The sequence below is a fragment of the Crocodylus siamensis genome, chromosome 8 (genome assembly GCF_052110815.1).
Source record: "Crocodylus siamensis isolate JL-2025a chromosome 8, ASM5211081v1, whole genome shotgun sequence".
In the NCBI taxonomy this organism is placed as follows: domain Eukaryota; kingdom Metazoa; phylum Chordata; order Crocodylia; family Crocodylidae; genus Crocodylus; species Crocodylus siamensis.
The window spans coordinates 77,797,083-77,812,467 of record NC_143402.1 but is presented as its reverse complement, the minus strand read 5'-3'; the positions used below and the strand labels follow the sequence as shown (position 1 = coordinate 77,812,467).

The window sequence follows — 15,385 nt, the reverse complement described above, 5'->3', positions numbered from 1 at the left end:
ATCTAGCCTGTTTGATCATTCACAGGTACTGCCAGGACACAACAGGTGAGCCTAGAACTGGGAAGATCTAGAACCCAAAGCAGGTTTCAGCTAGAGATAATATTTGAAGAGCACAGGGGTCACTTCCAACTCAACACGGTGTTGCTGTAAACAAACCAGAGTGCTGGGTTGGGTGGTTCCCTCGGCTACAAGGTAATAAAGGAAATGTGCGCTGACTGGGGTAGTCCTCTACTCCAGTGGTCAGACCACAACATCCTTAGCCTAGAAGCAGGTCAAGGAAGAGACCAGAGTACCCTACTGTGACTGGGGCAGACAGGAGAACAACAGGCCACACAAGAAAGGTAAGCGAAGCATGCAGGAATGAGGGTGGGATCAAAAAAGGGAGAGTGGAAGCAAATGGACAAAGCATTTTATTGGGTCACTTGGTCATGCTCGATAGCCAGCCAAGCTTGAAGAGAGAGGGGGTGGAGGTGTCTTCCTCCTCTGTGGCAAGCTGCTTGAACAAGGAGCCTGGGTGGAAAGCCGCCTCTTCTGCTCTCAAAACAGCAGCAGGTGGAACCTGTTGGTTTTCAGAAGGGAGAGGGGGTGACTATGGGGCTGCTTCCAGACACGGCTTTCAGTTAAGTGGAAAACAGCTCAAACAGAAGGATCAAGAACTTAACTTGAGAGAAACAGCTGATTAACTTCAAGCCCCTGCTGCTCCCTTCTCACCCTGCCACATACCCTGTGCGACTCATACCATTAAGCCCTCTATGTGCTGTAATGAACAGTCACAATTGCTAGCACCTGGGTCTACAGTGAGGCATCTAGTTTCTGGCAAAAAGTGTAACTTTCTGCCATATGTAGCAGAAGTGTGTTGCTTTCGTTTATCCTACACAGCTCCAAGACGAGATGGTGGAGTTAGCCATTTCTGCAGGAAGGGTTGAATATGATTTGGATACAGTTCTTTGGCCCTATTTTGTCTAAGTGCTTTGCTGGGATCACGAGTGTTGGGGGTAAGGGAAGCATCTGCCAGTAATTTAGAGAAAGGAGGTTAACGTGAAACTGCACATGCATCACAACTCACTCAGAATAACACTTGGGAGAGGCAGAGGGACAGAATCACTGCCTCCAGCTGTTCCTGAACAGCAGGAAGTAAAAAAAAAATGCCTCTTTTTAAAGCAGGGTTCACCTCTATGGGCATTGCTGCTGTTGCAAAACCAGGTGATCTTTATTGAATGCAAGAGTAGCACACTTGCCCTTCCGTCTCAGCTGAGAGGCATCTGGAGAGTAACAGAATGAGCTACTGGCTTAGTGTGGACTTGGTAGCAAGGGTGCATTACAACTCCCAAGTCCCTCAGCAGCCTGGCATGCCACAGTGCTCTCAGTCCTCAGCATGGGAGCTCAGCTATGCCCAATCAAAGTGCAGGGGATGTGTATTGATGCAGTAGCTGTCTGCTCTTCTTCACAAGAGTAACTGCACACCACAAAGCCTTGGCAGGAAAAGCAAGCCACTCAGAAATCACACAGGCTTAAATACCTAAGCAAGACTTCTTCAGGAGCTTACAGGTCAGCACCATACTGGAAGGGAGTTAGAATTAATTAGCATCATTCAGTTGTTTAATGCATCGCTCATAGCTTCCCTTCAGTTCTAAGTAAATCAGACCTGTGTGCTGTCTTTGTTTCTCATCTGGTCGAGTTTCTGCTGCGCTTCTCTGGGGGATGCCTGTGGTCTTGTGCCCTGGTGCTCATACTCTGATCCAGCCACCTGTCTCCAACCCTCTGCAAAGCCCCACAGCCTCTGCACGGTCCACTTGCCAGGTATGCTGCAGAGGGACCATCGCCAGCCCTGTGCACACTGACTGGAATGGCAGCAGCTTAGCTCAGACAGAACAGTGTGCACTAATCGACTCCCCCCCCCCCCCAAACTAACGAACTCAGGTGCTAGAAACTTTATGGCAGGTGGGGGTGAAATTAGCCAATTTTTACCAGTGCACCTATCTCCAGCACCTCCACAGCCAACCACTGCTCCTGAGGTCTGAGCTCAGGGCTGCCAAACGCTTTGTATTCTGCCCCAGAGCCCCCACACTCGCTGGTGGCTTTCAGCAAGTCACTTGGAGAGTGACCCGCTGGGGCGTTCCGTAAAAGCAAGAATGAGGACTTACATTTGCCTGCTCGTATCTCTGTATGCGTTTTTTAATTTATATTTGCTCAAACTATTTTTCCTCCATAGGCACCCCAGAACCACTGGCTCACTTCTTAATGCTTTGGTGCTGTCTGGGAACCCTGCTGATGTGGCTTCCCAGCCCCTGTTACACCTAGAGCACAAGGTAAGGGCAAATTACTTGACTGACCTGAGGCTTGTTCTCCGTGTTTCTTGCAGCTGATTTAGCTCTTCGGGAGCTTGACATGCTCAGAGGCAGAAGTCCAAATCTTGGGGAGAAATCAGCAGGTAAGAAAATGTAGTCGATCATAGTGCAGTATGGGTTCTGACATGTTATCGTGCCAGAGGGCGGCTGGGACATGCAGGCAGTGGTACAGCAACTTACCTGATCTGGCTCGATGCCAGCGGCAAGATATTGTGAGCCTCTTGGGAGCTCAGAGTGCTGCTTCTACTCATGTACTGATTCTCTGCCCCAGTTAATAAGCCAAACAGAACCTACAAGACAGGAGAGAGCAGCTCTGTTTTCTTTCTGGTAGTGCAGGATTGCACAGACACCCTTGCCTGCTGATAGTGGGTGTGCTGCATAATACGTCTTTGTGTGGTGTGCTGCTTCCTCCTTCTGCCAAAATGCTTTGAGCCAGGTGCTTAATTTAATTTCCAGTCGAAGTGAGTACCAAATGTCTCTCCTCACCCTCTTAGACTCCCAGCCTTTCATCAGAGCTGCCTGCTACTGTAACAGCAGAACTCTGGGATGGTTTTAGCAGCATTTAACCCAAGCATTTCACAGATTCTAGTGACTCCTCTTTGATCAGACTTGAGAGAAGATTACATGAATGATCATGTAATTCTCTCTGCAAGCTGCTCTCATCTCCAGGAGGCTTTCAATATTCCTCCCACTGCTGAGAGCGCTCTCTCCTGGCACTCGGCAGCCAAGAAAAGAGCAGTAAACCTGTTTTGCAACGCTTACTTCCTGCTGCAGAGAGTGACTTTTCCCTGAACTTACAGAAGTTCGTTGCACCAGGCGGTTGAGGTTACTGTTTAAGTGCGGGGTGAACACATCCAAGTCAAAGGGATCTATGTGGCCTTCCAGGAAGTCGGTCACCTTCTCAACCCTGCCGGCAGATCAGAAAGATGCTGGTCATGTTTTCGTCTTTAGTGCAAGTCGGTGAGAGGGTGGACAAGTTGCAAACATGTTCCCTTACTCCCTCCCTCTGGAACCACCTCCAACAAGGGGCCTCCGTTCCAACCTGGCAGAAGCTACAGGTCAGAGAAGCAGCAGTTCTCTGCTTCACTGTGGTGCACAAAACCCCCTTGTATTCAATCAGCTCTTACTCCCTTGGCCCTTTTATTGCCATGGCAGAGGTGGGAGTAGTGGTTACAGCTTTTCCATTGCCATTTTCTGAGTGTTACCAAGAGATTGAGTTGGGAATTATCTAACTGCACTCCGTTCCCTTTTAAAAGTGAATGTTATGCTGGGGAGAGGAGCTACTGCCATTTTCCATCCCCAGAAGAGCCCGTGGGTATTAGCACAGACCTGCAGGCCCACTCTGCTATCCTACAGGGCTTCCTGTGTGGTTTGATGCCATCTCTAGAGGAGTCCTCTCACTGGCTCCTTTGCTCCTTGGTTTGAGTGTGTTTTTGAGGCAGGTACCTGGGAGGCAGCCCGAATGGCAGCGGTGCTGCTTGCGCTTGAACACAGGGAATATCCCGCACCTGGAATCTTGCCTGACCCTGCTGGTTTTCGCTTCCTCGCTCTTAGCAGTTAGGACGATATTTAGGTAACGGAGATCGTAGAGCAGCTGCAGAGCCCTGTTCTGGGTCAGTGGGAACGCACCTTCTCTCTGCAAAGGGGACAGTCAAGAAGGGCCTGCTTCAACACCTTTTTACAATTGCTCTTTAGAGGGTTTTTATACAAGGAACGTGTTTAAAAGTGTTCCTCCCTCCCCCGCCCCAACCGCACAGTGGCAGAGGGAATGCAAGGCCTTGCAAAGCTCTGTCTCCCTGCCAGGCAGATGGCTGGGGTTGTCACTGCAAGCAGCAACTTCCCCTTCTGGCACAGGATCTAGCGTCACTGCCTCTGGGGTTTTAGGGTGGGCAACTAGGCTGCCTCAGACAGACCTGGGGGGTCGGAGGAGAGCAGGGACAGCATTGGATCCCTCCCCCAGTGTTTTGCCCCTTAAAGTCTGCCTAAAATCTTTTGTGCTTCCCAGAGCAGAACTTCTGGCTCTTCAGATATTCCCTACTCAGCAGGAAACAAGGTTTTGTAAGTAAAACCCTGGACTGGCCCATGGGAGTCTGAGCTGTGTGCTGCAATGAAACCATAGAGTCATGTACCTTCTCCTGTTTCTCTTCACAAAGCTTTTCATAGCCAGCCAGCACTTCTGCCAGGCAGGTCTTCAGCAGCTCTTGCAGAGTGACCTTTGGGAGGGTGTGACCTCCCACCCGATTGACCTCCTGGCACAGGCTGAAGAGGAGGCACTGAACGTACCAGGAGGTCTAGTTTAAAGATACAGACAGCAGTGAAAACCACAAGTATTCCTGGTGTTCTGGCACAGTCTGCAAATACTACTGGGGTGAGAGGTGTCTTCAATACCACCTCCTTCAGTGATTTTTTTTTTCCCTGCTCTCATAGCCAGCCTTCTCTGCCTCTACATCCCATGCTGCTCTTCTGGCTTCAACTGGATCTTCTCTTCCCACCTGCTTCTATACTAATGTCCACCCCCCAAACTTGCATACGCCACATCTCAGGGCTTTGTGGGTCTTGCATTTTGGTGTATGCTGAAGCTGAAAGGTCATCTGCGTCAGTGCTTCCTCTCAGTGAAAGCAGGTTCTGCCATCTAGCTTGTGGCTATACACATAAGGATTGGCTAAAGACAGTCCCTGCCCTGCTAGTATTCCAGCTCTGGCTTGCAACGCTCCCTCCTGCAGTGACATGTATTTGATGACTGCCTGACACAAGAGTCACTGCTGCTCCTAGCTGTCCTCCTCCCTGCATTTGCTTCCAGAGCACTGTTCTTCCCACCTGCATGGGGAGCCGGATCTTCGACATCATGCTGCTCCCAGACTCCGTCTCCTCTTGGATTTCAATTTCATCCCAGCTGGTGGCCATCGCTAAGATGGAGCCGGGCGTATCCAACAACAGTGTCTGGACAAAACGCTGAACCAGGACCTAGAGGGGACAAAAGCACTGGTGAGTATCAGGGAAAAGCCAATGACCTGGTAACAGGTCCCAGGGCTCAGGCAATCTGGGGAAATGCTGAACCCGCATGTTTTCCATGTTGTAAATTTGCTGAGGCTAAACTGGACATAGCCTTTTCCTCTGGTCTTCACTGTGGAAGATTAAGTGCAGCAGGGTTCAAGCTAAGCCTGGCATTGCTCAGAAATTGCCCAGGTGCCTCCACAGCTGGTAGCAGCATGATTTAGAGGAAGGGGAGACAACCAGCTGTGCTTCTGCTTGCAGTGAGTGAACCAGAAGCCACTCTAGGAAACAGTGACTGAGAACCCCAGCTACTCACCTTGGTAACTGCTGAGCTCCAGATCTGATATGCCGACAGGCTCTGTTGAAGCAGCTTTTCCCGTACTTCCTGCCATGTGGCCTGCCTGGGATCCATCTCCTGGGCTTTCCCTTTCCCCAGCTTCTTTGCAGCCCGGGGCTCCCGCAACACAATCTCAGGGCTCCCCGCTCTCCCCAGAATACATTGCTTCAGGTGAGGGCATAGCTCACCCAGTGACTGGCAAAGCTTTGCCATGAAGAGAACGGCGTCAAGCTTGGCATTGCCCAGGGGGTCAGCACAGCTGTCCAGCTGGTCAGCAGCACCCTGCAGCTCTTCCCGGATACAGCCCAGCATGTGGCGGATGCAGGCAACGCAGTGATCACGGAGCAGCTCCTCTACAGTGCCCGCATCGGCATAGCGGTCGAAGGCTGAGGTCCTGGCCTGCAAGCTCAGTGTCTCCTTGGAAGTGGAGGTGTCTGTGGGGAGGTAGAACTGGAGGTCATCCAACTTTGCCTTCAATTTGGTGTCCAAAGCAGAGCAGAAGCTCTGCACGCAGGGGGTCAGGGCCTGGGCCTTCATGGACAAGCCGCTCTTGGTGAATGGGCTGCGGTTTGCCACATTGACCCACGCAGCATCTGGGGGCAGGTCACTTGGGCTCTCAGACCACAGGAACAGGGCCATGTTATGTTCAAACTGCACATGCTTGCTGGGGGCGGAGGAGCTGGACTTGACCTCCAACTCCTGCAGGGCCAAGATGAGGAGCTCCTTCGAGCTGCTTGAGATAGAGTCAAATCCTTCCTTCATCAGGGTCTGAAAGAGAGAGTGAATGAGCACGGTGCTTTACTCAGGCCCTGGGCTGAATGTCAGCCACTTCAAGGCTATGGTAGGATGCTGGAGGATGAAGCCCTCTCCCCTCTGAGTGTGGCAAGAGAAGCTGTTGTGCAAACTTCTCTGGGCAGTCTCAGCCACCCCATGCCTGGACCTGGGACTGCCAGGCTGGGCAACAGACAACTGACATCCATTTCAAGCTGCTGGAACCAGCCTGACCAAGCCACCAGCTGTGCCTCACCTGCAATTGGTCCAAGAAGAGCTGCTGCAGCAGGTCTTCCCAGAAGGAGACAGGCTTATCCAGCAGCCGGCGGCACACTGCCTCCCAGTTCTGGCTCAGGGACTCACTGGTCAGCAGCTCCCACACGGCATCACGGATGCCGGCCAGGCCTTTCAGGCTCTTCACATAGATCAGCAGGTTGGAGACCCCAGACTTGATATCTTCATTACACCTGAGGGCAATGGTTCACTTCAGTGCCATGGGCTCAAGGTATGGCACCCGCAGTGCACGCTGTGCTGTTATAGGTAGGCCTGCATGAGGATCCTGGGACCCTTCCTGCCCAGGCAGAAGTTTTATGAGTGGGGCACCCACAGGGCTGGGAACAACCCAGGAACATTCTCCCCACACCAGTGCAGCCAGCTGCATTCCTGCCAAGTGAAACTTGCTGTCTTGAGGATGCGACATCACACGCTCTCCTGAAAGGATCCCAGCATCACAAGGACCAGCACTGTGACAACCTTGGGCTAAAACCCCACACAAACAGTGCACATACGCTAACCGTTCCTTCTCACTAGCTCAGTGTCAATGGGGCCCTCGAGGGAGCTGCTCTCAGGGGAGTAAGCCGTGTCTGTTGGGCACGGAGAAACTGAGGAAAGTTGCCAGGAGTAGGCTGGGCTGAGAGCATCTCCCAAGCAAAGGAGACCTCAGGCTTCACTCCAGCTGTAGCTGTTTACGCCTGCAGGGGTTCCTGAGGCAGAAGTCACAAGGGGCAGAATAAGCCACTGTACAGAGGGCAGGGAGGTATGGCTGTCATGGTGCTCTTAGCAAAGCATTCTAGGTAAAGGGAGGGGCCCGAGTCTTTATAAGGCATGCCTTGCTAGCTTCCCCCTCAGTGCCTGGGAGGACACTGGAGAGGAAGGAGGTGCTGGACCCTGAATGAAGGCTACAGGTAGGGGCCCACAAGGGCTTGTTTCTTTGATTAAGAGCCTCTGGTTACTGCAGTGCTGAAGGAGCCTGATCACCAAGCAGTGCAGGGAACTGCTGTGTGTGTGACATGAGAAGGAAGGGGCACAGTCTGCTTCACTGTTCATCCCCCATGTTACGGGGTACTGTGGGGCTGTCTAGGTTCAGGGAGCATGCTCTCCCCTTCTAGAGGCAGCAGTGTCCAAGAGTCTCCCCCGTCTCGCTAGAGATTGATGCAATGGGTGCTGTCCTATCCCATCCTTTAATCAAAGCTCCCTCTGTGTACTCACATGTTGATCCACTTCTGAAGTGTGTCTCTTAGGTAGTCCTGGCTGATGGGGTGTGCCAGGGTCCTCAGGGCTGGCTGGAACTCCACTATGGACCTGGGCAGGTGCTTGAACCAGCTGCCCAGCTTCATCTCCTCATTCAAAACTTTGCCTTTTCCTGGAAGAATTGTGCAGGACAAGGCTGGATCAAGCCAATCTGGACTACTCGGTCCCTGCAGTTTCAATACTAGGAAGCCCAGCCACAGCTCTGGGCTGACCAGGCAGCTCACCTGCTGGGTGCTGGCCCGTGATGGTCTCCAGTGTTGAGAAGAGTAAGCCACAGGTCAGGGATGGATCAGGGGGTGCCCCCTCAGGCAGTGTGTAAAAAAGGGCGTGAGATTGATACAGGGTTGTGACCAGCAGCTCCACCAGTGAACACACCTGAGCTTTTATACCAGCCCCTGTAAAGAGAAGACTTTCAGCAAAGGCACCAGCAAGAGAGTCAGGTAACAGAGATGAGGACAAGGCTGGGCATAATGAAAGCACATTCCTCCTTAGGAGCCATGTTGCTGCCGGGAAACCTTTACTGTGGAGATAACTGGGGTATGATGCTCAACTTGGTAAATCCAGATACTCCCATAATTAGAGGAAGACCTGACTGACCACAAGAAACTGAGCAGTGTCACCACTGCAACATGCAAGTAAAGGAAAGCCAGCGTGGCCTAGCAGTCTGCAAGAGCGGCACTGAGCAAGGAGCCCTATTTGAGCAAGGAGCCCTATTTGTTCTGGTCCCCCACTGTTTTAAATGACTGAGGGAGATGTAATGAGCGGTTAGTCCTGATCTACTGCAACAAAACTCCTGGGGAGAACTGTGGTTACAAACCCTTGCTCTTGGTTTCTGTTCCCTTTTCAAGATGGATGCGCAAATGTCTGCGTCCTGTAAGAGCAGCTCAGAAGCCAGTTGTACTGACCGTGATGGGGCTGGTTCAGAAGCTGCTGAACAGCTGACTTCCTGGCCAGCAGGAAATCTGCCAGGGCCTGGCGCGGAGAACTGTCCTCCAGGAGCATGATGGAGCACAAGGCCTCAACAACCGCCTGGTCTGACACGGTGTGGCTTCTCAGCAGCGTCTTGCTTTCGTGCAGGATGGTAGATCTACCGGGGAAACACGAGGCAGTTGCCAGGGGGTGGGCATGCAGTACAAGTCTTATCCCTCAACCCTGTCTGGCAGCAGTGCAGAAGACTTGCTGAGGAGCCAACAAGGTGGCAAAGTACAATACTGAGCAATTCAAGTTCCAGGGCTCATCAAGCAATGCTCTCCCCCAGTTTTATTTAAATAAACTGAGACATACACGTGGTCTCTGATGCAAGAATAAGTTGGGGAAGAAGGAATAGGCCACCACACACATGCACTTGATGGTGAGCAGCTCTGTCTGGAGCAGAGCCTGGGAGTGGTACCAGCTACAGGCCACCTGTGCATGTGTTTTGAGGTAAACTGCTTCACTTTCAGGTCTGTTTTTCTACATAGAAAAGGAGAACCCTTATGCCACCCCCCCGTAAGACAGGTCGGGGCCTGAGAGTTGAACATGGCTCTGGGAGGTGCTGGCTGAGGGTTCAAGCAGTGAAATGCTTTGCGGAAGAAACGGGCCCGGGCGCAGCTAGCCGGGCGGCCTACCTGAAGTGGGTGGCGGCCGCCACCTGCCGCACGAGGATGGGGAAGCGTGCGAGGACGGGGCTGTAGCAGGAGCCAGCGGAGTCCAGCCGCAGCAGGCCGTGCAGGTGGCAGCAGAGCAGGTAGAGCCGCGTGGCCTGCAGGTACTGGGAGGCCTCCATGGCGCTCCAGACCCTCTCGGGCACCTCCAGCAGCAGCTTGATCTGCGCTGCCAAGACGTACATTGTCTCCTGTGAGGCCGGCGTGGCCTGTGCGGGGTGACAAGGGACAAGCCGCTCATCCTGGGCCCGGGGATGGGGACATGGCAGCTCCCCCGGAGGCTGGACCACCCTGGCGGAGCACTAATGACCCAGGGGGTCATGTTGGCCCCAGCCTCCCAGCACCACCCAAGCAGGGGAGCCAGGGCGGGGGGTGCAGAGGAATTGGGGGACACTTCGTGTGTGGTGGGGGGGGGGAGGAGGAGGAAGAAGCCCTCAACACAGGGGAGATGCCCCCTCCCCTCCACTCAATAGGAGGGTCCTGGGGGAGGGGGATTGACAGCCAGTGCCCTTCCCCCCGTGGTCCCACCCCCTCCTGGCCCTTCATGACCCCCCCACACTTCATGGAGCGCCTTATAGCTCCTCCCCTCATGACCCCACCCTCCTCACACCTGCCCCTTCCCCCTCAGCCCCTCCCCTCCAGGCCCCGCGCCCAAGGGGCGTCGGGGCGGGGCTGACCGGGGCGGGGCGGGCGGGGCCGGCAGGCGCCCTGCGCTGCAGGCCCGTGACGGCGCGCAGGAGGCTCTCGGCGCTGAGGCGCATGTCGGCGATGGTGTCGGCCGCCTCGATGAGGTCGCGGTAGCGCTCGCCCACCATCTGCCGCAGCTCCTCGCGCTTCTGCTCGATGCCTGCGCGGAGCCGCCTCTCCACGGCCCGCAGCTCGGCCGCCGTGTGCGCCTCGAAAAGCGCCGCCGCCTCCGCCGCCGCCGCCATTTTCAGCGTGCGGGCCCTGCCGGCCGCCGTCGTCCCCCCGGAAGCAGCCGGCTCCGGGCCCGTGACGTGTCCCCTGGCTGCCATCTTTGTGAAGGGCGAGATGCTTCCGGTTTCGCTCGGCGCCATCTTTATGAGGGGCCACGGCACTGTCGGGGGGAGGGGGCCCTAAGTGATGGTGGGTGTTGCTGGCGCCATCTTTGTGAGGGGCAGTGGCACTTCTGGGAGAAGAGGAGGGGGCGATTCTCTCGGCGCCATTTTGAGGGATAAAGACGGGACCCTTCCTGGGAGGTTTCTCTGGGCGCCATCTTAGTGAGGGGCAAAGTACCACGTGCTGAAGCGGCAGCCGCCATGTTTGTGAGGGGCAAGGCAATCCTAATGAGGCCATGTGGTCCCCCCATGCCGCATCTCCGGGGCCGTGTCCCCTCCTGCAAATGGCCCTCAGCAGGGCCAGCCCTCTGGGGGCTCTACTTGAACCCAGCAGTGTGGATTGTTGCGGCAGTATTTTGGCAGGTCCTGCCAACAACACGCCCGCGTGCCCATGCACAATGCGTGGCAGGTGCATGTCTAATGCAACCTGCGCCAGCACCGACTTCTTCCCCAGCAGCCGCCAAGCCAGCCCGGCTCAGCCACTCAGTTCCCAGCTGCATCGTCTCCCTTGTGTTTCGATAAAGCCGGCGTGTCTCTGCCTGGCGCCCTCACCTCGACTCACGCTTGCCTTGCTGTAGACTGCCTCTTTTCCTGTCTGCGCGGAGCCTGTGCAAAGCAGGCAGCCCGGCCTGGGTTGGTTTTCAGGGGCTACAACACGTTGTCTAAGCTTCGTTAAGCCACACAAATGAGTCCTTTGCAAAATGCAGGTCTATTAACAGGTGCTGGTCTGCCTCACTTCCACATAGGGGCCCTTCCCATGCCATTAAAGCGGTGCAAAAGGGCAATTAAGGCCTATTTTGTGACGTGTACAAGCGCCCGTGTAGGTTCAAAGGATGGTTTGCATCAGAAGATGGTCTTGTGATGCCTTCTGTTGAAGAAGAGATGAGCTGAGAGGGGCTGTCTTGCTCCATCAGACTGAATGGAGTGTAAGATCATCTTGTCAGAAATATTATTGAAAATGCATTATCAATAGTGTTGTTAGAACAGCACAGCTGCCAGCTCTCCCTGGTGGGAGGAGGAGGTTGGAGGAGAAGCTACTAAGGGCTCTTTGTATTAAGGTATCACTCTCTCTCTGTTTTGCAAATTTACTATCTCTTTGTTACAGTAAAGCATATACTCCTTAGCGTTCTCATGCAGATGAGAGTAAATTGCAATTTTTAATGGTCCTGTCCTTGGGGCAGAGAAGGTTTGAACTTTTGGTAACCTAAAGTACTTTCTGAGCAGGCGCAATTAGCTAATGCATATAAGCCTATCCGCCCCGCATACTTAAGTAGTTAATTATAATGCACATGCGACGGATGACGTGACATCATTTCATATATGTTTGTATGAACCAGAAATGAGTTGTAAGAGTTCATGCTTCTGCACACGTGCTCAGGAGAGAGGGGATAAAGCCTGCTGAGAAGTTGTCCCCGCGGGCAGAGTGTGGTCTTTTGTCTTCGCTCTGACCCTATTTGCAAATATACCTTTTGTGTTGCTAATAGTGTGTCTGAGACTGAGAGTTCTTCGCCTCCCGAGAAACGAACCGCAGCCATTTCTGCAACAATCTCTTCCATTTGCTGAGGTTGATGTTAACCGTGTTTCCATGAGTTTGTGTGGGTTTTTTTTCTTTTTGTTTTTTTTTGTTTTAAGCCAGTGGCTGCATGTTATCACTGCTGGAGCAAAACTGTTTTGGAAGATACCTACTCATCCAGGTTACTTCCCGGCACTGTCCTGAAGATGCCACTCTTGCTCCACTGACAGTCGAATCAACAGGCGCTGCCAGGCCCCAGTCGTGCTGCTGTCGGGTATGAACTCCCTAGCCTATTTAGGGCAAGGAAGGGGGATGTTGGCTGCTTTGGATCTAATTCTAAATTTTCTTTCTGCAAAAAATAAACAAAATTGCAAAAATCTAGTTGGGTGAGTAAAAGATATCACCTCTACCACACGTCCTGGTTCCTTTTGGATCTAATTCTGTGTACGAGAAATGCACAGGACCTTGTTCGCTCACAACAGCATGATGGACTGTGCTGCGTGTGGGGGGAAACAGTGGCTCAAAGCATAGCCGTCAAACCCAGAGGTTTCCCAGAAATGGGTGCCTAGAGTGCCATTGAATCTCAACATGTTTCATATTGGTGAGGAATGATCTGTCCTCCGTAGGAGGTCTATATTGAGCAGATTCTTTTTGGTATTGGGTGGTGGAACCGGAGCATGCTCCATCCACTCCATGCATTGACCTGGTATAGCAGTGCTTCCAGGACCGGTGCAAAAAAATAGAAAAAAAAAAAGCCGTTAAATCTCTACTGTGTGTTTCTTCTCTTGCTTCCTGTGGTTGCTTGGAGGATGCCTGCCTTGGCTAAAGAACGTTTTTAGGATGTTCGGCAAGACGCGTCTTCTCCGCGGCATCCTCAATGAGTGAATTCTACGTGAGTTTGCAAGCTGAATGGTGGGCGTTGAACAAAGATGGCCTTCACTGGTCTGCAAAGTACAAACAACCCAACGTGAAGCCAGTGGCTCTGGTTCAAGTACTAGGCTTTGTGTCCCTCTGAGCCATGGGCCCTGTTGGTTGGGCAGCTCTTCTGAACAGAGCGGAGCTGCAAGTTTAGGCTCTGTTGCGTGGCAGAGTCCTGTTCATCACCCCCAGACTCAGAACTAAACTTGGACGCTCTGCTTGGAGCCCATTTATTCAACAATGCCGTTTCGGTGCTTTGTTAACCATTCAAAGGACGCTGTACTGCTTGCAGACTTATAAATCCACCCCCTTGTGAAACCAGCATTAACAAATTAGTGAGCTGTAGGTGCAGCTGCTGCAGCTGGCAACAGAGGATTGAATCCAGTACTTAAAGCACCTGTGAGGGTGTTATGGATGGCCCTGCAATGCTACCATGGTTAGATGTGCAAATGCCACCTGTGATTCACAAGATGAACCCAGAGATTTCAAATAGGAATCCAGAATATCTCAGACCCTCTGAACTGTTGTGGGGTTGCTGAGTTGTTTGCCACAAAAAAAATTGCCTTTTTTCCCCCTGTAGTAGTGTCAAGGGGGGCGGGGGAGGTTGAGCCTCAAAAGGTGTGAGAATTTTTTACCTTGGTAAGAGCGTTGCCAGCAGATCAAGGGAAGTGATTATTTCTCTGTCTTCTGTGCTGGGGAGGCCACATCTGGAGTCCCGTGTCCAGTTGCAGGCCCCCCACTACAGAAAGGATGGGGACAAATGGGAGAGTCCAGCAGAGGGCAATGGAAATGGTTGAGGGGCTGGAGGACAGGACTGGTGAGGAGAGGCTGAGGGACCCGGGCTGACTGAATCTGCAGAAGAGACGACTGAGGGGGGACTTGATAGCAGCCTTCAACTACCTGAAGGATGGTTGCAAAGAGGACGGAGCTGGGCTGGTCTCAGCAGATGACAGAACAAGGAGCAATGGGCTCAAGCTGCAGCAAGGGAGGTTTAGGCTGGATATTAGGAAAAACTCTCACCAGGAGGATGGTGAAACACTGGAGTAGGTTACCCAGAGAGGTGGTGGCACTTCCATCCGTGGAAGTTTTTAAGGCCCTGCTCAACCAAGCCTTGGCTGGGATGATGGAGTTGGGGCTGGTGCTACTTTGAGTAGGAGGTCAGACTAGATGTGACCTCCTGAGGTCCCTTCAATCCTCATTTTCTATGAGTCTAACCATTAACCAGTAGGAAAAAGGAAGAGGCTGCCATTATGGCTTAGGACAGCCACTGGAGGGAGACGTGGTCATGCACCAAATGCAAGGCTCCCTGAAGCTTGCACAGCCCCCACAAAGGAGAGGGTATGCTGCAATGGATGCTCCATGCACAGCTTGTTGCTTTTCCTTTACAGAAGATGCTGCCTAATGTTATCTTTAAGAAGCCATTTGAGTTGTGGAAAGAAAAGTGATTGCTGTGGGTGTGCCACACAGGCACCAGGCTCACAGAGGGGAAAATACTCCAGGAGAACAGGGCAGACCTGTTGCTTTGTGCCAACCTCCACCTGTTGCTGTCAGGTTTGGGCAAAAATCATGTGGTTGGAGTCGAAAGCATCTGTGCACGCTGGTGTATATCTGTGCCCTTCATTTCCAGCTGAACATCCCACCCTTGAATGCCCTTTTCTGAAGAAATCCAACTCAGCTGGGTTAAAAATCCCTCTGACTTGTCACAGAGATGGACTCAAGTCTGCCTGCTCCAGGGCACCCGAGTCTGCAAAGACTTTCCAGGACTGGTACCTGCTCGCACCTCGGGATTCGTGCGTAGCATGTCCCACTTGAAACGGGCAGCCAGACTTCCTATATGCCAGTCTGCAGGGAAGAAACCTGGGGAACAAATGCAAATGTGTCTTGGTTAAATGGATGCATCTGTTGACTGGGTAATACCCTCTCAGCCAGAAACACAGCGCAACAATATGCGTGCCAATGGCTTTCCTAGAAATACCTGTTTTCAGGATATTTCAAATCTTCGTCCAAAAGAAGCAGATTGTGGGGCTGGGGTGTAGGACTACGATGGATGCAAGACACTCGGTCCCTTAAGGCTTCCTGCTGCTCTGATGGGACTGCGTAACTCAGGGGGAGCTTCCTGGGTGACTTGGCAGCGAGGCTTGCGGCACCCCAGACTCGACTGCAGTGCGAATCTAGGTGAATATTTTGGAGCCATCTCGCACTGGGAGGCTGTGCTCCCTCCACGGCTGCTGCTGAATGCTGAGGCAGAGAGT

General features: G+C 52.9%; 1 protein-coding gene across 3 annotated transcripts; it reads right to left on the bottom strand.

The window, feature by feature from the left end:
* Nucleotides 1–393: 393 nt before the first annotated feature.
* On the bottom strand, nucleotides 394–10,664 carry COG1 (component of oligomeric golgi complex 1). 3 transcript variants are annotated; one of them, XM_090059583.1, is made up of 15 exons: nucleotides 10,301–10,657; nucleotides 9,588–9,832; nucleotides 8,886–9,067; nucleotides 8,205–8,375; nucleotides 7,939–8,092; nucleotides 6,707–6,917; nucleotides 5,659–6,447; nucleotides 5,166–5,312; nucleotides 4,478–4,639; nucleotides 3,857–3,984; nucleotides 3,147–3,255; nucleotides 2,529–2,638; nucleotides 2,334–2,412; nucleotides 1,520–1,560; nucleotides 394–559 (listed from the first exon to the last, which is right to left on the bottom strand). In XM_090059583.1, the coding sequence occupies exons 1-14, from the start codon at nucleotides 10,637–10,639 to the stop codon at nucleotides 1,543–1,545; spliced, it is 2,844 nt and encodes a 947-aa protein (XP_089915709.1). In that variant the 5' UTR covers nucleotides 10,640–10,657; the 3' UTR covers nucleotides 394–559; nucleotides 1,520–1,542. The 3 variants fall into 3 exon arrangements, 2 of the variants coding, with proteins under 2 accessions (XP_089915709.1, XP_089915707.1); XM_090059581.1 differs by lacking the exon at nucleotides 1,520–1,560 and having other exon boundaries at nucleotides 10,301–10,656; XR_016443777.1 differs by lacking the exons at nucleotides 394–559; nucleotides 1,520–1,560; nucleotides 2,334–2,412 and having other exon boundaries at nucleotides 3,795–3,984; nucleotides 10,301–10,664.
* Nucleotides 10,665–15,385: the final 4,721 nt, after the last annotated feature.

Excerpts from the sequence above, each read along its gene's own strand:
- COG1 (XM_090059581.1), bottom strand. The coding sequence starts at position 10,639 with ATGGCAGCCAGGGGACACGTCACGGGCCCGGAGCCGGCTGCTTCCGGG. Across the intron at positions 9,833-10,300 it reads GCCCCGCCCGCCCCGCCCCG|GCCACGCCGGCCTCACAGGA; the intron begins GTCAGCCCCGCC and ends CACCCCGCACAG. Across the intron at positions 6,918-7,938 it reads CTTCAGAAGTGGATCAACAT|GTGTAATGAAGATATCAAGT; the intron begins GTGAGTACACAG and ends CATTGCCCTCAG.